The sequence below is a fragment of the Monodon monoceros genome, unplaced genomic scaffold (assembly GCF_005190385.1).
Source record: "Monodon monoceros isolate NGI ecotype Baffin Bay Population unplaced genomic scaffold, NGI_Narwhal_1 Super_Scaffold_21, whole genome shotgun sequence".
Lineage (NCBI taxonomy): Eukaryota > Metazoa > Chordata > Mammalia > Artiodactyla > Monodontidae > Monodon > Monodon monoceros.
Genome location: NW_021703778.1, coordinates 3,607,016 through 3,631,073, shown reverse-complemented (window position 1 = coordinate 3,631,073; position 24,058 = coordinate 3,607,016). Strand labels below are relative to the sequence as shown.

Below are 24,058 nucleotides of genomic sequence, written 5' to 3'. Positions count from 1 at the left end.
AATTACCAAAATTCGTCAAATACCTTAAAATACATGAATTTGACCGCATGTAAGTAATACCTTCATAAAAGAAGATGTTGAAAGTCTCTTAAGTTGCTGTGTAAGAGTCTGTGGAACACTATTTCAGCAGCAGGATGGGGAATGGCTTGGTGTGAGATCAGCAAGGAGGCTATCACAGGAACCCAGGGAAGCACAGGCCAGAATCGGAACAAAGAGCTGGGGGTTGAAATGGGTGACTTCAAACTGCACCAGAGAAGGGGGATGGTGATTGAAATAGCTCTCATTCACTCAGTGTGAACACCCATTGTCTCTTTTAACCCCCACTCAGTCCCTGAGAAGAAGAGGATATTATCCCTGCTTCACAGAGAAGAATTGACTCCGAGAAGTTAGGAAAGTCCTAGGAGCCTGGAGAGATGTCCCAGACGAGACTGCTGTCAGATATCAGGACCCTGCTTTTCCTGTTAGAATTCATTCCACTGATTTTCAGGTATTAGGATCTTTCTTGGTCATAATGCTTGTTTATATTATAGAACGAGTTAGTTACATAAAATATGACAGGATTAGCTATCAGGCAGTCTTCCATGTTAAAGTTTACAGACCATAAGTCTCAGAGATGAAAAGCAAATTGTTCATCAATCTCCCGACCTAGACTATACACCTCACATCCACAGGAAGGGAAAAGAAACCCAAAACATGCCCCAGTCAGACATTCATAATGGCTTATTTTTAAAAGCGCCTGAGACATGAAAGCCATGGATTTCATGCTTTCCTCTGTCTCCCATGGTGTCCAGCCCTGGGCATTATTCTTACCTGAAGTACAATTATTTCTTGGTTGGTTGAACTTGACTAGAGTATTTGTTTGATTTGGAAAACCATGAAGGCATTTCTCAAATTGGAGCAGACTTACAGTCACCACAGAAGTTATTTTTTTATAGATGCCTCTGTAAGAATGAAACATCTCATGGGAAATGGGACTCATTCCCGTTCACATGTGTCTGCACACACATGATGGAGGGGATGGCTTCTTATATGAATGTGGAATGGCTCCAACATTTACTAGATGCCTATTTATGCAAGTGTTTGTTTTAAAGCTTGCCCTGCTCACTAGAGGGGAGAGTGTCTCTTATTTAACGTGGTTCCTGGCACGTTTAGAAATCAATAACCAGCGGTTGACAGAATGTGCTTGGTGCTACATAATGAGGTCGGCATTTTGTGTGTGATTTCATTGAACCCTCTCAATAGCCCAAAGGGTATGAATCATTCTCATTAGACAGGTGAGTAAACTAGAGGGTTGCAGTGACTTATTTAAGGTCCTGCAGCAAGTAATTAGCTTCATCCAATAGGAGTTTGAAAGCAGGGCTACACAGCCCTGTAAGCCTGAACTCCCTCCATTGATTAAGAGCAGGGAACCTCCCAGGAACCACATAAGGGCCTGGAGACACTACTAAACCCTCTATTCTTCCTACCCTTCCCTCTCTACCCCCTCTAAAAGAAGACCCACATACATACTGTTTTCAACCACCCACTGGATGATAATTGTAATTTCACACTTAGATTTTCTTTGTTGTTGTTTTTTAAATTAATTTTTATGGGAGTATAATTGATTTACAATGTTGTGTTAGTTTCTGCTGTACAGCAAAGTGAATCAGGTATACATCTACATGTATCCACTCCTTTTTAGATTCTTTTCCCATACAGGTCATTACAGAGCATTGAGTAGAGTTCCCTGTGCTAGGTTCTTATTAGTTGCCTATTTTATTTAGAGTAGTGTATATATGTCAATCCCAGTGTCCCAATTTATCTCTCCCCTACTCCACATTTAGATTTTCTTTAACCCACGAGTTATAAACCAGCAGGCGACAAACTGAATCTGGTCCAGCAACACGTCTTGTTTAGCATGGTGATTTTTAAAAACTTGAGCTTGAATTTTTACACAGCTTCCACCAGACCCTGTGGTCTTGGACTAGGCTGTTTTGCTCACTTGTTTTACATGTTACAGGCAGCCCCGTAGAGTCTAAGTTAAAACTGAACCCCAGTTAAAGTGAAAACACCCCTTGGGGAGGCTAATACTTCAAACTGTTATTAGTTTGTACCTTATTGTGGCTAAGCTTAAAATCCTCTACTGGGGACTTCCCTGGTGGTCCAGTGGTTAAGGCTCCGTGCTCCCAATGCAGGGGGCCCAGGTTCGATCCCTGGTTGGGGAACTAGATCCCGCATGCTGCAACTAAGACCCAGTGCAGCCAAATATATATATGTATATATATATATATATATATATATATATATATATATATATGTTAAATAAATAAATAAATAAAATCTTCTACTGAGGAGAGGTTTTGAAGGGGAAGGAGAGGAGAGGGTGGGAGCTTGGGAAATCTGTGTCCTTCCATACTTTTCCCATAATTTTTTCTGTCTCCCTCCGTGTCTGAAAGCTCTCCTTTGTTTATCTGCCTAACTCTCAAGAACAAATCCCTAGCCAATAGTTTCCCAATAGGTAGCATTCATTTCTCTGAAAAATTAACCATGATAACTAGACAATAAGGCAATAATATTCTGTAATAGTTTGTGACTCAGATATGCCCAATGCCTCAACCTGGTAAGAGTTCACTTCCTTTATGCCGAAATGGGAATAGTCTGAGCTTCCATCCTGTATCATCAGTGGAAGTCCAGGATTCTTATTATTAATAATAATTAACTTTTATTGAGAACTTATTATGTGCCGGGTACTTTGATCTTAGTTTAAACAAGAACACACAGACACACATATACATCTGCATGAATACTCAGTAATTTTCAAGGACAGAAAAGAGCAAAAGCACATTTAAGAAAGAAACTGAAAATGGATAACGGCGACCTCCTTTTAAAGCCCTGAAAAAGCCGGGAAAGCCCTGAAGGGGGCGCACTCACTCATCGCAGCTCATGGACCCCACCTTCAGTGCAGCTGCCCACCACCTGCAGCAAATGAAAAACCACCCCAGGCCTCCCCAATTTCCATTTCTGCCTGTATGACCAAGCACCTCTCCTGTGTTCTCCTGCCGTGTCTATGGTTCACCATTACTTTTCTTGTCCCAAATTACAATTCTCTGCTATTCCTGAGTAAACTCATTTTGGTGGTTATTTTACCAGCATGGTTCTTTTGGTCAACATTAAATTACCCTAAAGAGGGACTTCCCTGGTGGCACAGTGGTTAAGAATCCACCTGCCAATGCAGGGGACACGGGTTCGAGCCCTGGTCCGGGAAGATCCCACATGCCGTGGAGCAACTAAGCCCATGTGCCGCAACTACTGAGCCCACACGCCTAGCGCCCGTGCTCCGATACAACAGAAGCCACCGCAATGAGAAGCCCGCACACTGCAACGAAGAGTAGCCCCCGCTCGCTGCAACTAGAGAAAGCCCACGCACAGCAACAAAGACCCAACGCAGCCAAAAATAAATAAATAAATAAATAAATAAATAAATGTTATTCTAAAGAAATCATATTTCTTTATAGAAAAGAATGGAAGGACTCAGATTTGCAGGGATGTAATGCCCACATTGAAGACAAATGTTGGAAATATCAATATTACTCAGAACAGTATAGCTCCTCATTTTCTTGGATCTTTTTATTACAAAATAGGATCTTTCTTTACTAAAAAGTCCATTAACATGTTTGTCCAAGAACAGGGGAACAAGGGAACAGTCTGCCCTCAGAGTTAAGTTCAAGCCTCCTCCTCTGGCGATGTGAAACTGAATGTTTGAAATTACAAGTATCTCGCAGTTTTAAAGATCCCAGGGACCCAGATAATCAGGGTAAAGTTATCTGAGCTCACCTCCTTCCAGTTGGTCTAGAATCAAGAGAGCTTGAGAGGAGCATAAGCTCCATTTACCCTGACCCAGCAAGTCGTCAAGGTCCCAACTATTTCATTTTTCATAGTCTTAACAGGAAATTACTTTAAATATCAAAAATTCTGAGACGTAATTGAAAATTTCAGTTGTGGTAGCAGTGAAACTATAACCTTACTATAAAATTATAATTTTTAAAGTGTGGTATTGTATTTAGGGAAAAGTGTACTGATATCTGCAATTTATTTGGAAGCACACCAAAAAGAAGATAGATCAATGGATGGATGGATGGAGTAATGGACAGCTGGACGGATACATAATAAAGTACAGCAAAGTGTTTGTAAATGTAGCATCTTGATCGTAGCTCTGCAGGCGTTCACTATACAATTCTGTTGACTTTGCTGTAAGTTTAAATTTTTATTTTTATATTTTAAAACTTGCTGTAGGGCTTCTCTGGTGGTGCAGTGGTTAAGAATCTGCCTGCCAATGCAGGGGACATGGGTTTGAGCCCTGGTCCGGGAAGATCCCACATGCCGCGGAGCAACTAAGCCCGTGCGCCACAACTACTGAGCCTGTGCTCTAGAGCCCACAAGCCACAACTACTGAGCCCATGTGCCACAACTACTGAAGCCTGTGCACCTAGAGCCTGGGATCCACAACAAGATAAGCCACCACAATGAGAAGCCTGTGCACCGCAACGAAGAGTAGCCCCCGCTCGCCGCAACTAGAGAAAGCCTGCGCACAGAAACGAATACCCAATGCGTCCCAAAATAAATAATAAAATAAAATAAATAAATTTATAAAAAAAAACTTGCTGTAAATTTAAAAATTAAAGGCAAAGGAATACACAAATAGATCAATAGAATCCTTAATCATAGAGAGCCCAGAAACGTACCCAGGAGTATATGGGAACTCAGCGTATGACTAGCAATATAAAGTAGTGGGGAATGATTAACTATTTAATAAATGGTGCTGTGAAAAGCAGTTGTCCATGAAAAAATGGATCCCTACCTCAATTATCCCCATGGTCTAGTCTTTTGCACTGAACTGCTCCAGGCCTATTTTTTTTTTCTCTGTGGTAACTCCAGGGCCTGGTGTCTACTAGGTGGTGAGTAAATATTTGTTGAATGAAGACCTCAGTCCTGGGAGATACGCTGTGGATCGGAGGATTTCTGTGATTCGTGCTGTTGCCAAGGTTTGGAGCCAGGGAGCTGAGTCCCGAGTCCACCCTCTTTTCTGTTCCTCAGCAGCTGAGCTAATGCAACTGTCACACTGACTTCTGACGGCAGATAAACAAACTCAATGATGAGTGATGAGTGATGCGAGATTATCCTGACTTCATTCAGTGGCTGACAGAGCTCCCTTGAAGATTTGCAGGAACAGAATTTGTGGCTGTTTGTTCTTCCTAAGGTTATTACAAGTGGGACAGGGAAGTAGGATTTGAGGGGGTCAAGGAGGAAATAATAATGTAGAAATAAATGATGGACCCCAAATTACAGATTATATGCACATAAAGTATGCATCACAGATACGTGTGTAATAGAGAAAGCCCGCGTGCAGCAACGAAGACCCAATGCAGCCATAAATAAATAAATAAATAAACTTATTAAAAAAATAACTCTTCCCTTTATTTTAATACATAAATCTATATAACCTTTAGAATAAATCAAAGATGAAGAGTTGCCAGTAAAAAAAAAAAGCTTAATGCCAGAGATTCCTCCTATCTAAAATCTTTGTTTTTACTGTTGATTTGAATGAAACGACACATTTTCTTTCTAGTGGTTTCCTCATTCATCCGTAGTAAAGTAGCTCTTTATCCTCATGAGCATGAGAACTACCAACTGCAAATGGGCTGAGTACAAATCACCTTTAGAAACTTCAAACAATCACATCCATTTAAATGTTGTTGAATAAAAGGTTTGAAACCTAATAGGTTCATCCAGCCAACAAGCTATTATAATACTATTTTACTGCGACTTTATGTAATTACCACCCATACAGGATATATTTACCATCCCGGATCCTGAAAAAGACCATAACCCTTATAAAGATTGTATTTATACAGCTTTGTACTTTAACTTGATTACTCTGCGTATTTGTACAGGTTAAACCCAAAGGTAGGACAATCCTGCAAAAGGTTTAACCAGAATAGACATGCTACAGCGTGATTAGGATGAGGGTAAGAGATACGTCATCTTCTTGACTTAAAGATTCTCCTCGTTTAGTCCTGTCTGTAACTAAGATGCCTATGTCAGGCTCTATTCTTGATCATTATCATACTTCAGGGCCTCCAAAATTAGAGAGAAGTTTTCATTACCTTTCCAAATAGGCTTTGTCCTGACTTCTAGTCTTGTGGAGTGACAGTAATGAACAGAATTGAAAGGCAGGTGGGCAGTGGTGACACATCAAGGTTCATGGTTCCAAAGGTTCTTCAACATTAAGAAACATACTTGGAAGGAGTTGATTCTGCTGACCAGTTAGAAAACCTGGAAGTATCTGAACTCCGCGAAGGTATTCACTGAGAATGGATTTCGAGTTGTCTGCCTTGTAATTCAGCTTATTCAGACATTTGTTTTTGTTGTGTTTTTGATAAAGAAAAGAGCAGTTGATGGAAGGGCACAGACTGACTGTCCTTACTATGTTAAAAAGCAAGTCTTTAACAGAAACGGACAATATAGAGACTTCCTAAGTGACCCGAAACATTGGTGTAGTGGATGCTGTGATGTGCCATCCAAACTCCCGAATTTCCCATTCTTGCCTGAGGCTGATGGTGGCTCAGCACATCTGTGGGAACTGTCCTCCACAGAGGGAGCTGCCTCACCTAAGATTAGGCCCCCTCCCCAGGGGCAGCCAACATCCAATGATCAGCCCTTTGTCTCAATTAGAATAACTCCCTGCTCCAAAGCTTTGCCATAAAATCAACTGAGGCCTCTGCTGCAACGGCACCCCAGGTCAACTCCCCTTTAAACCTGCTTCCCGCATTCCCTTGCAGGCAGTGCTGTCGAGAGCACTGCCCAATTTACCTCCTGTGAATAAATTTCTGCCTCAGAGACTTTCCCCCATCAAACCCAGCTAAGACATAAGGCAAAATTCTTCGGTAGGATTAAAGATAACCCTTTTTATGTCATTGCAGATTACTCTATTAAGCTGAATGGACTGGCTGCAATTAAATTCCTGATGGCTCTCTTGTGGATCTGTTCTGCCTAATCCTAGGGGTACAGACTTGGTTGTATATATGTTCATTTGAAAAGGAGTCTGCAAAAATAAAAAATTGTAGAATATATACAAGTCTGGTTTTTAGAAAATAGAATTAACAAGCTTGTCAAATACAGTAAATATATGAATGAATAGGAGACACTTTAGTTTCTACTTTCTCAATTATGTGTATTTTCCTTATAATACAATTAATTGTTAATATGGAGTGACTCTCTGAAAAAGAATGAGACCTTGGGCATTGAAGACATGACCAAGATGTACCTGGTCAAATCATGGTACATCCAGTCCAATGTTCTGGCAGATTTTGTGAAAGATCTTGACAGTCATCCCTGATATCAACTTCAAAATGTCAGAAAGGGGCTTCCCTGGTGGCGCAGTGGTTGAGAGTCCGCCTGCCGATGCAGGGGACACGGGTTCGTGCCCCGGTCCGGGAAGATCCCACATGCCGCAGAGTGGCTGTGCCCGTGAGCCATGGCCGCTGAGCCTGCGCGTCCGGAGCCTGCGCTCCACAATGGGAGAGGCCACAACAGTGAGAGGCCCGTGTACCACAAAAAAAAAAAAAAAAAAAAAAAGTCAGGAAGTTTACCCCAAATACCCATTCTTTGTGCTGTCGTGGCACTGCTTTTACAGAACCTATCCCTGTGATGTATACTTATTCTAATTCCCCCACTAGACTAGGCCTTCCTCAGTGGGAAATTATGCACATCTGTATCCCTCTACCTCTTGAGCATAGTAATTAATAGGCCCTTACTGAATTCCAGTTTCAATCAGTAGAGGATTTATTAGCACTTATGAGATCTTGGGCACCAAGCTAAACATTGTTTGAGAAAATGAGTCACAGTTACTACCCTCCAGGAACATGTTATATTCCTGGGGTTATAACCCACTTAAACAGCTAGAGACCATTTAAGGGTGGCCAATTAAATATGATAACCTAAATATTCACATTTATCTTTGATTTCCCCTGACGCTCCACTAAAGTAACAGTACAGAATTACAAAACTCCTAAAGCCATAAATGTAGAGAAAACTTGAGAAAAGATCATCAGCAAACAGGATTTCAGCAAAACGTTGGAAGTGTGTAACTGCCTAAAAAGCCCCGAGGTTGCTAAAACCTAAGCTTGCAGGGCGGAAAGCCAGAAGTCAGTCAGTTCTCCACACAGAAACCCAGAAAGCTTGCAGACATCAGGAGGCAGGCGTGCAGGGTAGAACTGAGAATAGGAAGAGTTAGTTGGAAGTTTATATAGGGAGCTGTTAAAATGCAATTCCCCCAACCAAAGCACCAGAAGATTGCAGCTTCCCCAGCACAACACGGGGAAGGAAGCTCACTGTGGAGAAGTCGAACCAGAAAATCTGTGGGGTCTGGGACACCAGACTCTGCTGAAGAGAGGGGTGAGTTGCCTGACTGAAAATAGGGAGACACAATAAAAGTATACAAACTGAATGTTGACATCACCCAAACCTACTCACCTCAAAGAAAACTGGCCATGAGACTCATGTTCACCTCCCAAGAAACTGGAGAATTCCTCTCTCAGGAAACTAACCAGTCCAAAAGAAATGTCTACGTAAAATGACAACTTAGAGTTTCCCTGATGAAATTGCTAGGCCCTGCCCAATCACACAATGGTGAAAACCATCAATCTTCAAACCCCACTCACATGTACAGAGCTTCTAAGTGTTTCAGTTTCTCACTCAGTGTATTAGGACACCAAGGGCCACCACACATTTGAGAAAATCCTCTAACGTGAGTGAGAGAGACCAAAACAAACCACAGAAAAAATTTAGAAAATTAAAAAACAAAATAGAGCCTCAGAATAAGAGAAGATATTGTTATATGAAGCAAGAGCCAATTTCACTAAAAACATTCATTTAGAGAATAAAAATTCAGAAAATTATATCTATATCTATCTATCTATATATATATATACACACACACACACACAACAGAAGAGTTGAAAGTAAAGTTGAGAGAATCTCTCAAAAAGGAGAACAAAAACCAAGGAAATGGAAAATAGGAAAGAAAAGAGAAGTATAGATAAAATGATACTAGAAGCTGCCTGGAAGAAAAATGCAGATCACGCACAAATGATCAGGACTCAGGGGAAATCAGACTTCACGACTGCAATAGGAGCTAGAAGACAGTGGACAAATGCCTTCAGACTATCAAGAGTAGCTTTATTCTTCTAATGAAGATTTGGAATGTGTCAGCAGCAAACAACTGGAGGAAAGTGAGGCAATTATTAACTCCAGGAAAAACAAAAAATTGTACAAGATAGAAAATGTAATCATAGTACATTACATGGCTAAGCTGTGAATAACGATTATTTAGAATGTAAACACTGTACACTAATTTTAAAATGGTGATAGAAATACATTGGGAAGGGACTTCTCTGGTGGTGCAGTGGTTAAGAATCCGCCTGCCAATGCAGGGAACACGGGTTCGATCCCTGCTCTGGGAAGATCCCACGTGCTGCAGAGCAGCTGAGCCTGTGCACCACAACTGCTGAGCCTGCGCTATAGAGCCCGTGAGCCACAACTACTGAGCCTGCGTGCCACCACTACTGAAGCCCATGTGCCTAGGGCCCGTGCTCCGCAACAAGAGAAGCCACCGCAATGAGAAGCCCGTGCACCGCAACGAAGAGTAGCCCCCGCTCACCACAACTGGAGAAAGCCTGCATGCAGCAGTGAAGGCCCAACACAGCCAAAAATAAATAAATAAAAAAATTTTAAATACATAAATAAAATAGATAACCAATAACCAACAAGGATTTACTGTATAGCACAAGGTATTATTGAGTGCAAAAATACTCAATATTTAGTAATAACCTATAAGGGAAAAGAATCTGAAAAGGTATACACACACACACACACACACACACACACACACACACACATATAGCCGAGTCACTGTGCTGTAACTTAAAACTAACATGATACTGTAAATCAACTATACTTCAATAAAGAAAAATAAATAAATGAAAGCATTTGGCAAAATCTAAAAAAAAAAGAGAGAAAGAAAGAAAAGAAGACAAATATGAAGGGAAATACCAGAAGAGATTGCTCAGAGTTAAAGTGATTGCTTTAAAAATAGAAATGGGGATTGGACTGGGTGGAGGAAGAACTTCTGTTTTTCACTGTTGTAATTTTACTTTTAAACTAGAACATGTTTTTTGTTTGTTTGTTTGTTTTGCGGTACACGGGCCTCTCACTGTTGTGGCCTCTCCCGTTGCGGAGCACAGGCTCCGGACGCGCAGGCACAGCGGCCATGGCTCACGGGCCCAGCCGCTCGGCGGCATGTGGGATCTTCCCGGACCGGGGCACGAACCCGTGTCCCCTGCATCGGCAGGCAGATTCTCAACCACTGCGCCACCAGGGAAGCCCACATGTGTTATTTTTATTAAAATATTTTAGGGACTTCCCTGGTAGCACAGTGGTTAAGAATCCTCCTGCCAGTGCAGGGGACACGGGTTCAAGGCCTGGTCTGGGAAGATCCCACTTGCTGTGGAGTAACTAAGCCCGCGAGCCACAACTACTGAAGCCCGTGCGCCTAGAGCCCGTGCTCCGCAACAAGAGAAGCCCCCGCAATGAGAAGCCCATGCACCGCAACAAAGAGTAGCCCCCGCTCTCTGCAACTAGAGGAAGCCCGTGTGCAGCAACGAAGACCCAACGCAGCCAAAAATAAATTAATTAATTAATTAAAAAAAATTTTAAATGTCCTAAAGAATTAAACTATGATAGTAAATACAGTACAGGGGTTTTCTGTCTGATCTGTAAAATAATTCTGTGCTGAAAAACCATCTGCAGATGCGGAGACTTGACCAAAGATGGGTAGGATTTGGATGACACAAGGGAGAGGCATTCAGGGTGGGATCAACATGACCTTGAAATTAGCACATTATAAGGGCGGCGGGGGGGGGGGGGAGCGGTCAGTGAAATGGCCAGTTGCCAGGAGTCAAGAAAGTAAGTTGTGGAACAGTGGGAAAATCCTGCTTACATAAGGGGAGGTCAGATGGAAGAAGGACTTGGGATTTAAGTAGAGGAACTTGAACTTGTTTGAGAAAAAAGGGACTTGTAGATTCTTGAGAAATGAAATTATGTAATAAAAGCAGTATTTAGGAAATTTAATCTGAAAATTGTATGCAACTAGTGGATATGGGAGGCAATTGTTTAGTCTTTTTCATCATTACATCCCCAGCACCTATTGGGTGCTCATAGGAGCTCAACCTGTATTTCCTGAATGATCAAATGTGAAAGAGGCTGGGAGGTGTTGGAGGAATATAAGCGTGAAGTAGTAGGGCCATGGACCAGGAATGAGTAGTGGCAATGGAAAGGAACAGGTATTTCCTGAACACATTTGAAAAAGAGAAATACTCTAATTTCCTATTCAAAATGCCCATTTTTTAAAAAGTCACTTTACATTAAATATGAAACAAATTTTCTTATAGTAATGTTATAAACAGTGGTTATGTTCTCAGACCCCCTCCAACTATTTATAATTACTCTAAAATACAGTCCAACCTAAATACACCTATTATACGTAAGTAACATTTTATAGGATTATTTCCAGGAGATAAATTTTAAGTTCCAAGTTGTAGGTGATTATTCCAGTTATCTATTGCTATGTAACAAATTTTCAAAATTGAGTGCCTTAAAACAATAACCATTTTATTACATCTCATGATTCCATGGGTCAGGAATTTGGGCAGGCCTCAGCTGGGTGATTCTTTTGCTCCAAGGGTACCAACTAGGATTACTCACTGGTACTAAAGCGGTGGGTGTGCTGGTCTGGACTGTACAAGGTGGTTTTCCTCACAAGTCTGGTGCTTGGGTGGGGATGGCTGGAAGGCTGGGATCAGCTGGGTTCTATTGACTCCAGCATGGTGTTCTCAGGGTAATTGGTCTTCTCATGTGGCATTTCAGATGCCCCTGAAGGAGTGTTCCAAGAGAATTAAGTGGAAGCTACAGGCTTCTTCTCACCCAGTTTCAGATAGCCCACAGGATCACACTTCTGCCACCTTGTACTGCTTACAAGTGAATAAAAGGGCCAGCCAAGAGTCAAGGAGAGAGGCTACACAACAGTGTGATCCAAGTAGGCATGGTTTACTGGAGGACATGCTTTGGAGGTTAACTTGAACAGTGGAGACTTAATGTTCTAAAACTGTATAGGTGGGGTTTCCCTGGTGGCGCAGTGGTTAAGAATCCAACTGTCAATGCAGGGAACACGGGTTCGAGCCCTGGTCCGGGAAGATCCCACATGCCGCAGAGCAACTAAGCCCGTGGGCCACAACTACTGAGCCTGCGCTCTAGAGACCGTGAGCCACAACTACTGAGCCCATGAGCCACAACTACTGAAGCCCATGCACCACAACTACTGGAGCCTGCGGGCCTAGAGCCTGTGCACTGCAACAAAGAGTAGCCCCTGCTTGCCCCGCTCACTGCAATTAGAGAAAGCCCATGCACAGCAACAACGACCCAACGCAGATAAAAATTAATTAGTTAATTTTTTAAAAATCTGTATAGGTGAAAGTACCACTCACATTTTCATAAGAAAAAAGTTATGTTGATGAGTCTCAAACTATACCCTCAAGGAAACCTACTGTTTCACTGCTAATGTTGAATAATGGTGGTCTTTTCTATATTTGGAACAAAAACTGAGATGAACCATTTAAAAAAAATCATTCTTTTATTTTCTTATGAAAATATTTCTTAAACCCTTTTGCCTGATAGTCCTCACTTGTGTGGTAGGGCAATTTTTAGAAATACTTTGGTTTTGGGAATTCCCTGGTGGTCCAGTGATTAGGATTCGTGCTTTCACTGCCAGGGCCCGGGTTCAATCCCTGGTCAGGGAACTAAGTTCCCGCAAGCCACGCGATACAGCCAAAAAAAAAAAAAGAAAGAAAGAAAAAAGAAAAAGAAAGATTTTGTTTCTCACATAGCCTTCTTCTCCTTCCTGGTTCTCTGCAGTCAGGCACTCTGTGCTCCCTCGCACAGGAGAAGTGTGTATGTCAGACACGAAAGCAGAAGACCCTTGCAGACACTTCCCTTTCTGGATTTTGTTTGCATAAAGCCTGAGCTTCCAGAATCTGTCGTGCAGGAAGAGGGGAAAGGCGAGAGTCGAAAGGCAACAAAAGGACCGTGAACAGCAGAGGTTCCCAGAGCTTCACAGCTTAGCCTTTCCATCCACCTCCATTCCCTCACCAGACCCGTGAAACCTCCTGAGTCACTTCTTTGGATCCTCTACAGAATCTGAAAATCACTGCTCTAGAACAATTATTCCTCAGCTCTTCTGAGTTGGGGAACAGTCGGGACTGGTGGAATGGAAGTTGAGGAACTTCAGATACACAGATTCCCATGTTTCTCTTCTGCACGTATAGGGGATGAGGGAAACATTGGAATGACAGGTGCTTGGGACTTTTTAAGCCTGGGAGTATGGAAGAACGCTGATGCTGGTCATCAAAAATGGAGAGCTGAGTAGTTGCACTCAGTATTTCCAGGGAGCAGAGGATAATTAATTTCATCTCTGGAATGCTAAATTGGAGGTTAAGGTACAGCATTCTAAACAAGGTGGCCTAGAAGCAGCTGGCGAGATGGGAATGTCACACAGGTGAAAAGGTCAGGGCTGTAGATAAGAGATTCCAACAACTGTTGAAGAAGGGAGTTCGGAGAGAACAGAGCAGAGGGCTGAGAACAGAAGCTTTATGAGACTCTGCTACGAAGGATGAAAACTGGTGACCCACCTGCCACGTCAACCTCCTTGAGTGACTGTTGCTTTCTTACTGAAAACATTGTTCTCTAAAATCACAGACTATCAGAAACTGCCCCCTGAAAGTACATCAGTAAGAGGAAAACATCCCACTCTTGCCGCAGAGTCTCAGGCACAGAGAGGCAGCCCTGAATGATTTCTAAGCCAGGTGCAGAGCTGTGGGTAAGGGGTTTCTGGAGACAACGTTCCACATCTATCTTAACCTTGTAGTTCCAAGGAAACGAGACTTTGGGTCCACTTGTAGTCCAGACATGATGCCGCTCACAGCTCTGCGTTGTTGGGACCGATCAAAACACAACTTCATTTAAATTTTACCTAAACTCCACACTTCCCCGAAAGTCCTGTAACAACTCCATCTTTTTCTGTGTTTGGTGAGATGCCCCAGGGCTCCTTAGATGCGAACTCTCCCCCATTACCGTGGATCAATAAACCTGCATCTGTGGACTCTAGATTCATTTCTGGGGGTATTGGGACGATCGGGCGAGGACAGAGAGCATCGGAGGCTTTCACAGTACACTCCTCCACTTCACAGACAAATCCTGGGGACCAGGAGAAGGGTTTCTAGTTGTCTTTGCAGTTCTTCCGTCTTTACACTCCAGGTACCGAGGCTGACGAGTTCCATAACGATTATTACGGGGTCACTGAGACCCCCAGTTCCCCGAGGGCCTTCTGTTCCACATTTCTTCAGCACCTTGTATCACTCGGACGAAATCTCCTTTTTCTTGCTAAGTCCTGTCTTCCCAACCCACTCTCCCGGGAATGAGCGACCGCTTGAATCAGAAGCCAGGTACCGCCCTTCATTCAAATTTTCCTTTTTCCGGCAAAGCGCTCTAAAAAGGTGGGCTAGGAATCAATGTATCTCCAGATCAAATAGAAAGCAAACACTTCCCAAGAGGAATATAGTGTTCTACTTAAACCACAACATCAAGCAGTCTTAACGAGTCCCTTGTACTCTAAAGGAAATAGAGCTAGCGCTTCAGCCAACTCCTGCGAATCCCCCGGCGGGATCCACAGGTCCCTCTGCGCGTGCTCGTCGGGAAACTTGGCCCTGCGACCCCGGCGCAGAGCGGCGGCGCGGGCGCGGATTGGTCGCCGGGGCGCCGGGCCCGCCGCGCGTGCGCAATGCTCCTCCCGCCCCGCGCCGCCCTTCCCACCGCCCGTCGCCCGTCCGCGGAGTCTGGAATGAGTAGGCGGTAGCGGGCGAACCGGCGAGCGGAGAGCAGGGCGGGCCGACGCTGAGCGCGGCCTGCTCTCTCCGAGGAAGAAAGAGGAGGTCGTGTTCCCGGTCTCCGGGATCCCCCAGCCCCGCACCCTGCCCCGCCGGCGAAGGAGAAGCTGAGGAGCCGCCGCCGCCCGGCGCCGCCGCCATGGCTGCCATGATGGGTCGGAAGTGAGCCTGCGGGCGACGGTGCCGGCGCGGGCGCTGCAGCCCCGGTCCCGGCCGCTCCGCCGGGGAAGCGCGACGCCGCGGACCGTGGGCCCTCGGCCTTCGCGACCCCAGCCCCTCGGCTCGGCCCGTTTCCTCCAAGACTGAGCGGCGGGGAGTGGCTCCAGGCCTCCGGCCCCGGCAGCCAGGAAGATGGCGGACCCGGCCGAGTGCAACATCAAAGTGATGTGTCGCTTCAGACCGCTGAACGAGTCCGAGGTGAACCGCGGCGATAAGTACATCGCCAAGTTTCAGGGAGAAGACACGATCATGATCGCGGTGAGTGCCCCCAGCCCCCTCTTTCGGGCCCGGCCGCTCCTGGAGTTCAGGGAAGCGGGGAGCGAGCTTTGGGGGCCGTGATGGCCCCGGGGAGGGGCGCGGCGCCTCCTCGGGTGCTCCTGGGTCGCCCCGCCCTGGTCTGCGGCGCCGGCGACGGGATGCACCCGCCCTAGGTCCGCGGCCCTCCCGCACCTGGGGCGCGCGCGGGAGGGGCGGTGCGGGCGCGGGTTGCGGGCACCGGGGCCGGCTTGCGTGCGCTTGCGGGTTCTGGTGCAGGTGCTGTCGGGGGGTCGCGCCGCCGCCTCCCCACGACTTCCCATTCGGGCGCGTTGAGCTCTGAGACCTGCCCTTCGTACCTTAAATAGTCACGATGCGTGGTCTCGGGGAAAGCCGTAGGCGTTAGACTGCATCGTCTCCCCTACGGGGAAAGGGAAACTGCACCTAGCGCAGTTGGACCCGTGCCCTCGGTGGTCGCCCAGCCCGCCTTCGGGTTTACAGTTACACACGGCGAACGGGGAGGGCTGCGAAAAGAAGTAGGTGTCTTTTGAACTCGGAGCGCTCGACTTCGTTTCGTCTTGCATCGGATCTGGCCGATTCGCTCTGGGTTATAAATGAGTCTCACTCTCATTGGGTTTTACGGGGTAACGGTATGGGAAAGAGTGTGAACTCCGTTGTGTGTATATCAAAGTATTATAACAGAAAAAGGGAAAAGATAAAAAGGTAAAATTGGACCAGTTTTTTGAGAAAAAGGTAAAATTGGGCCAGTAAACTAGGTTTTTTTGAGAAAAAGGTAAAATTGGAGAAAAAGGTAAAATTGGACCAGTAAACTAGGTTTCTTGTTAGTGTCAGCTTCCTACGTCTACGGTGAGGAGCTACCTTGAAGAACTTGATAATATGCCGAGGATGGTGAGATACTGTCCTTCGTAGTATAAACCATGACATGACTAGACTTGGCGGATCATTGTCAACTTCTGATAACCAGAAAGTAAGGTGGGGTTGGTGTCTGTCTTTTTTCGTTTTTGTTTTTTTTTGAGGTCTGATCTCTGGTATTGAAAGGTCTCTGAAAATAACATCCCCAGATCAAGGAGATTAAAATGGGTGGCAAGATACTGCCCACAGAACGGTTAACTGTGACTGGAAATGAAAGTCATCTTTCTTGGTGATGCCGTTTGACAGAACTTGCTTCTACATGGCTGTCATGCTACCCAGTGTTAACGTTGACTTTTTCTCTAGTGGTATTCCACATTTGGCATATGTTTGGATAGTTAATTTGGAAACCAGACAAAGGGATCACGGGAGATGGAACGTAGAAGATGAAAAGCATTGACATGTAAGACAGAACTCAAGTTCTTTAGAGTTTTTATGTGAACGTTTCCAAAGTTCAGCTCTAGAATATGAATGTCATAGCTCCACGTAGCTCAGGAGGGTTTTGGCAAACAAGTCGTTAGGTTCCTAACGAGTGCCAGCTACTACTGTGTGAGGACTGTCAGGCTGGTTCTTTGTTAACAAGTCCACAGAAAAAGTCAGGCTATAAATGACATCGTGGCGAGGCCAAGAAGTTGAGCACGAAAGTAGTCATCCTTTTCCTTTAGGGTGATACACTGTATGTGCGTGGAATCAGAGGAGGCTTGCAAGGCCTGGGTTGTTAGTTGGCAAACACTAGTAGGCTGCTAGTTTCTCACAGAGTTTTTATGGTTATTCAGCCTCTCAACAGTGGTTGAACATCAAAGCTGTCTTCCTTTCAGATTTGTAGTAAGAATGTCTTATTACTTCAGGTATTTTTTTGTGTGCGTATTTACACAAATCTATAAGTATTATCAAGATTTATGTTTTGGAATGATAGAATTTAGGATTCACAAAATGTTTTATGATTAGGTTAGAAGGCAGCCTTCTAACGCAGGCCAAATGTGACATAAGATACGAGGAAAGAGTTAAAAGAATATAAACAATTACCACAGGAAGCATAACGTTTATTTTAGGTTGTTTCCTTTGAATTTCTTTACTTACGTTTCCTTAGCATTTAAATAAATTTAAGTGATAATATTAGAAATCATGGGTGAGTGATTGGAGTTGTGAATCAGTAATGTACAGTTGGCCTTTAGATAAACTGGTGAGCATTTTAGTCGTTTGTTTTTGTTTAAGTATAAGCAAAAATACATTAAACTGAGTGTGATACAGCTTTAAAAAGCGTAAGGCAACATGTTTAATTCATTATTTTCTGAAACCAGTGTTTTGCATATAGTAAGTCATTAATTACTCTGAGGTCTTTTTTCCCCCCCAATTTTTTAAAGTGCTTTATTTTATCTTTTTAAAAAGTTGTCTGGGAATTTATAAGGGCAGCTAGGAGGAGTGGAATTAGAAAATCTCCAGGTAAAAGTCATCCCGTGGTTTGTTTTGTTCATTTTACTGGATCCTGATCCTGATTCAAAGTAAATAGTTTAAGAAGGAATTGCTGCAGTGCAGCATTTAAAATTAAATTATCTTAAACAATTTTACAACATTTTGTACACAGCTTTCTGGTTAAATCAAAATTAAAAAAATAAGTATTTTAGTTTACAGTGTTAACTGAATTGTACGTGTGATCAGTGCTCACGTAGAAGATAATTTTATAGGATTCTGATTTTCCTATAAATTCAGTTTCCAATATTTTGTCCAAACTTTTTTCCTGTTACTCATATAATCAGTGATTTTAATGTAATGTGACCCCATGGCAATGTAATCTTGTAGTGTTTCTCTGTGCTTTACAGCCTTTGTACAGATTTTTTTTTTGTAATTAAGTGCTCAGTGAAGTGCCATAAATATCACATATTGAATGAAATAAATGCATTATTTTTTGAAAAACTTTGAATGATACAGATAGAACTATTTGCTTTAGATATGCAAACTTGTTATCCACAAAAACTGGGGGACCAGGGCAACACCTGGTTATATAGTTCAGAGGAGCCTGCTGAAAACACCACATAAAAAAATCAATAGAAAAGGTTATTCCCACATTTATTTATGCGTCGTGAAAGTGGAATGTGCGTATTTGCGTCGTTAAGCACCTTTACTAATCATCATTCCCTGTGTGGTGTATACTGGAGAGCACAGAGCCCGAAACAGGCTGTGGCAGTTCATTGAAGCTAGACCCAGTTCCTTACCTCTAGCACAACACAATTTCCCCTTTCAAATGTATGGTGATTTGGTGTTTGATCCTGATTACCTTAAATACGAAAATTAAAAGAGAAGGAGCCATCATAATATACCTTTACAATTGTGGAATGTTCACCCATAGTCTATCTAAGGAATCTAAGGGAAATCTAATATGGTGTAATCCCATGTTATCTGAAAATCACTATTCAGAATTCCAGAGAAAGACATATTCCTGCCAGAGGGTGTCCTTTGTAACCAAATTTGGTGTTCAGCCTGGTCCGTGCAGATTCAAATAGGAACCACTTCACTTAAGAAATCTAAGGTAAGGGCTTCCCTAGTGGCACAGTGGTTAAGAATCCGCCTGCCAGTGCAGGGGACACGGGTTCGAGCCCTGGTCCGGGAAGATCTAACATGCCGTGGAGCAGCTAATAAGCATGTGCATCAGCCACAACTACTGAGCCTGCACTCTAGAGCCCACGTGCCACAGCTATTGAAGCCGGCGCGCCTAGAGCCCATGCTCCGCAACAAGAGAAGCCACGCAATGAGAAGCCCGCGCACCGCAACAAAGAGTAGCCCCCGCTCGCCACAACTAGAGAAAGTCCACACGCAGCAACGAAGACCCAACACAGCCAAAAATTAAACAAACAAAATCTCCCCCCCCCCAAAAAAATATTAGTTGCCTTATTTTGGAGAGATGCAGTTGTCACACTATTACCTGTTTTTTGTTAACTTGTTTCTTGCAAGTAAAATTAATCATGAGGGCTTCCCTGGTGGCGCAGTGGTTGGGAGTCTGCCTGCCAATGCAGGGGACACGGGTTCGTGCCCCAGTCCGGGAAGATCCCACATGCTGTGGAGCGGCTGGGCCCGTGAGCCATGGCCGCTGAGCCTGCACGTCTGGAGCCTGTGCTCCGCAACGGGAGAGGCCACAAGAGTGAGAGGCCTGCGTACTGCCAAAAAAAAAAAAATGAATGAGTTCTTTAACCCTAGAAGTGGTCTCCATTTCGATTTAGTTAACATTACTTGATCACTTATATTCGATCCTAGTATATAGCTGTTTAACTTAGTATTCAAGAATCTATCCAGCCTTATCCTCTATTATTCTTTGAACTCTACTCTCTGTACTAATTAGTATCATTTCTAAAATTGTTACTCATTTACAATATCTGATACTTTATAAGGTGCTAAATAAATGTTTGCTGGATAAATGAATAGGGAAAATTACTTTCTTTTTGATAGAAAAAATATTAGTATGGTTTATTTCTGTTATTTTGACTGTACTTGTGTTTGTTTTCACAATTGTTTATCATGAATACATCTTGTACAATCAGTGAAACAATAGATTATCTTTTATTAGCCACACCTGTAGATTAGTTAATGTCTCAGAATCTTAGCAAAAGGCCACTTTTATGTATGTCATAGCCAAAGAATAATCAGCCATTGAGATGCCTACATTTAATTGATGCCAAAGTGAGGTCATCTGAGTATATCCTTCAGGAATGCTTTCAGCTGCAGAGGGAAAACAAACTAATAGTGGTTTAAATAAATAAGAGGTTATTTTTCTCACATAGGAAGTCTGGAGATGGGCCTTTAGTTCTACTGACTCTGTTACCGTCTGTCATCCTAAGTTATTGACTTTCCCTCATCGTATTTGTCGTGTTTGCAAGATGGATGTTCCAGTTCCAGACCTTCATTCCAGAAAGGAGAAAGGGTAGCTTCAGCTGAGGCGGTCCTTTTTATCAGGAAAACAAAACCCTTCTCTGAAACCTCCCAGCAGACCATCACTTCATGGTATCTAGAGCTGGGTCATGTGACACTACTTGCAAGGAGACTCCGCTAGCAGGTGGTTAGCTTCCAGCTTGTCTGGTGGGAGGCCAGAAGGGGACGGGGAATTGGGAATGGCTTTGGACAGGTCTTTAGGGGCTGTTTGTGTCATCTTTACTGTTGTTCCAAGCTTTAGGGAGGGGAATTGTGGGGTAGAGTTTCTAAAAAGTATGGTCTTTTTCAGCTAATACCTAGGAAGTATTCGATAATGTTAAGGATTATTTCTGGGGTGGTGATTGTTTATTTTGGGGCCCAGCGCCCTTCCTTTACTTTAGAAGAGACTAGAGAGCCGTCATACACTTACTTTCAATACCAGAATCCCCTTGCTCCCTCTCTCATCTTTAGATGCTCACTTTCTCTCTTAGATTTCTAGATTGTTCCTGCCAGCATTTAAACTTGCTCAGGTCTTGTCTATCTTAAAAGACAGCTTTCTTTGAGCCACAGCCAGATTTCTGTTCTGTTACCTCCTATTCTTTTTTCAACCTTTTCCAATCTGATCTTTGTGGTGGTTGGATACTTTTCAGTTTTGCTTTGTCCTCACAGCTGAATTTGACACAATCACTTCCTCCTTGAAAATTCTTCCTTGACTTGCATGGACATCATACTCTTGATTTTATTCATTTCATGTCTCTGGCTCCTTCTCAGGCTACATCAGCAGTTCTCTAAATGTGTCCCCAAGATCCTTTAAGGGGCCCACAAAATCAAAACTGTTTTCAAAATAACACTAAGATATTACTTGCCTTTTTCACCGTGTTGACATTTGCATTTGATTTTTGTATCCTTGCACTTCAAACTTACAACATCCTTTGGTTTCTTGAATGCTACAAGCTCCCTTCAGCCTTTCCTGTTCCCAATGCCTGGAGTACTTCCCCATGCTCACCCTCCCTCATGAGTAACATTGAAGAGAATGACAGTGAGCTGGGTGCTACTTACTCTTGAGTTCTTTAACATCCCTTCTCCAGAGTGTGTCTCTGGCATTCTTCTGCCTTCCCCAGTCTCAGGTTCTCCTCTAAGTGCTCTCATAGCACTTTCATTAGCACTCCGTTGTGCCCGTCGGAATTCTAGTCACTTGACCATTTGTCTGATGTCTGCCCCACTGTTACTTAGGTTCCACTAAAGCAGAGAATGAATCTGTCTTGGTCATCATTCTAGCATGGTGTCCGGCATAATCGGCACTCCATAAATACTTATTAAGTGGATGAACGGTTGAAATGCTGTTGCAGTAAACTGAAAGCTGAATGGAATAGTGGAAGGAGCCCTGAACTGAAAGACAGGAGATTTGGGTTTGAATTTTAATTTTGTCATTTACAACTTTTGGACCTCTCACGATTCTAATTCCTTATCTGCAAGATGATGTTAGTATTGAAAATAGGGTCTCAGTATCTGCCAGAAAAAATATGCATTAAATAAAAATTCACTCAGCAATATGAGTGCCCGCCACAGTGGTGCTGATTTCTGTGCTAGGTTCTGGAAATACAACAAAGACTAAAACAGACATGCTTGTTTTTGTGGAGTTTATTCTAGTGGATTTGTTCTTGGGCCCTAAGGTCCTTTCTGCAAAGATTCTGTGACATAAAGTGAGGCATAGTAGGTATCCTATTTTGAAGGTTAAATATATGATGACATCTTTAAAGGAGCTTAGAAATGTCTGCTCACCTTTAATCTGTGTAGTTGAAACCCTTGTTTCTGTTTTTCAGTCCAAGCCTTATGCATTTGACCGGGTGTTCCAGTCAAACACATCTCAAGAGCAAGTGTATAATGACTGTGCAAAGAAGATTGTTAAAGGTAAATATATTTAACCTGCTGAGTTGTTCCAGCAATAAGTCAAATTTTGTTTGTGATCTCTCCTGTTTACCCAAAGTTCTATTTTTCATTTTACGTTCCCTTTCCCTTTAGTTAATTGCAGTGGTTGTTTAAATAATGAAAAGGTCAAATATAGTTAGTAAATCTATTGCTCATATTCCATGAACTAATTTATATACAGTACCTTTTAAAGGGTGTTATGAGAATTATAGTGTGTGTACATTCCAGTTAATACTATTAACCTATACTAAGGTATTTTTCAGGTTTATGTTTTCTAAAACCATAGAACCTTAGAGCTGAGAGGGTGTTAAGTGATTATCTGGACTTACTTCCAGTTACTGCAGAAATATCTTACATCAAAGGGATCTTATGATTAAATAGCCATTACTTCGTGAAATGCTTTATAGCACTTTTTGACAGGTCTAATTGTTAAAGAGTACTTACGAGATTGAGGCAACATCTGTCTTCCTATAGTGTTCACCAGCGTATATGGGTTGGGATTCAGTATCAAGTGGAAGGTTAGGATTAAGTAGGAGCACAGACATTTCATCTAGTAACAGGAGGAAACGTAGAGTTTATGGATAGAAGGAGGTCCATTCGTGTGACGGCGGGAAAATGTACGTGTTCTTTTCATATTAATTCCAGTTTGTCTCTGGTGTAGGGAGCGAAGTCATCACAGAGAGTGAGGATGGGAGAGGAGGTTCTAGGAAAAGGTACAGAGTCTTCTAGCAGTGTGGAAGTGAATGGATTAGGGAGGTGTGGCAGCATTGCCAGGCAACGTTAAGAGCCCACTTGTGGTTAGCTGCCAGAGAGCTGAATTTACCCAGTTGTATTTTGCCAGGCAAGCACAAAAGAGGGAGAGAAGGGCAAGCGATGTAGTCGAGAGTGCTGCTAATGGTGAACCCTGGAATCTAAGCTGCCTGGGTGGGGGAGGCAGGATTTAAGGGACAGTGAAAAAAGGTGGTAAGGTTAGTGTGTTATAGTCTCAGTGGAGTCAAAGGTTTTTTGGAATCAGGGTAATAGAAGGAGTGAAAGGAAGTGGATACTTGGTGTTAGGAAGGCAGTGCAGTTAGTAATGAAAGGTCTAGAGTGTGACCATGGACTTGGCATTGGAGGGAGAAAAGGATAAGATCATGGAGAAAATTAGATTCAAGGACCTAGAGGCCAGAGTATCATCTAGTACATGGACGTCTAGTCATGGGATCACCCACTACGTGGACATGAAACCACGAAGAATTACAGCAGGTATGGAATTGGTGAGAGACAGTGGACTGGAGGGAGAATTAATGGCTGATTCTGTAAACGACTGCAAGAAAGAGGAACAGGCAGTGTCATCTTTTGTTGTAAGCATCAAATAGTTTTCCAAATGGATCTGTCATGGAACGCAATTATACTACATTCTTTGATTTTGACTTACTTTTGTCGTCAGTATAGCAAAAGATTGCTTTTTTAATAACATGAAGTTGTTGATTCATGAATTCATGGGCAGTTTAAATGTATGAATCTTTTTCACATCCGCTGCAGCCAATGTTAGACCCCAATCCACACTTAAATATTGGAGTTTTTTTCATCAGGCATAGAACCAGCATTGCGTATTTTTTTCATCTGGCATCTGCACAAGCCTTTAAAGTGCAGATTGCATTTTGTTCATTTTAGCTCATAATCCTATTTTGAGTTTTGTTTTTACAGTTGTCTTACAAGGGATCTGAGTTGGCTATCAGCATGTTTTAATAAGTCTGTTATGGTGACAAGGATATTGAAGGCTTTTTTTTAAGGTCTTTATTTAAGCACAG

General features: G+C 43.1%; 1 protein-coding gene across 2 annotated transcripts in view; it reads left to right on the top strand.

The window, feature by feature from the left end:
- Nucleotides 1–14,927: 14,927 nt before the first annotated feature.
- KIF5B (kinesin family member 5B) overlaps nt 14,928–24,058 on the top strand; it is a 44,118-nt gene continuing 34,987 nt past the window's right edge. For both annotated transcript variants that reach the window (XM_029237553.1, XM_029237552.1), the window contains exons 1-2: nt 14,928–15,509; nt 22,160–22,247. In XM_029237553.1, the coding sequence (XP_029093386.1) occupies nt 15,384–15,509; nt 22,160–22,247 (214 nt within the window). In that variant the 5' untranslated portion in view covers nt 14,928–15,383. The remainder of the gene's footprint in view (nt 15,510–22,159; nt 22,248–24,058) is intronic.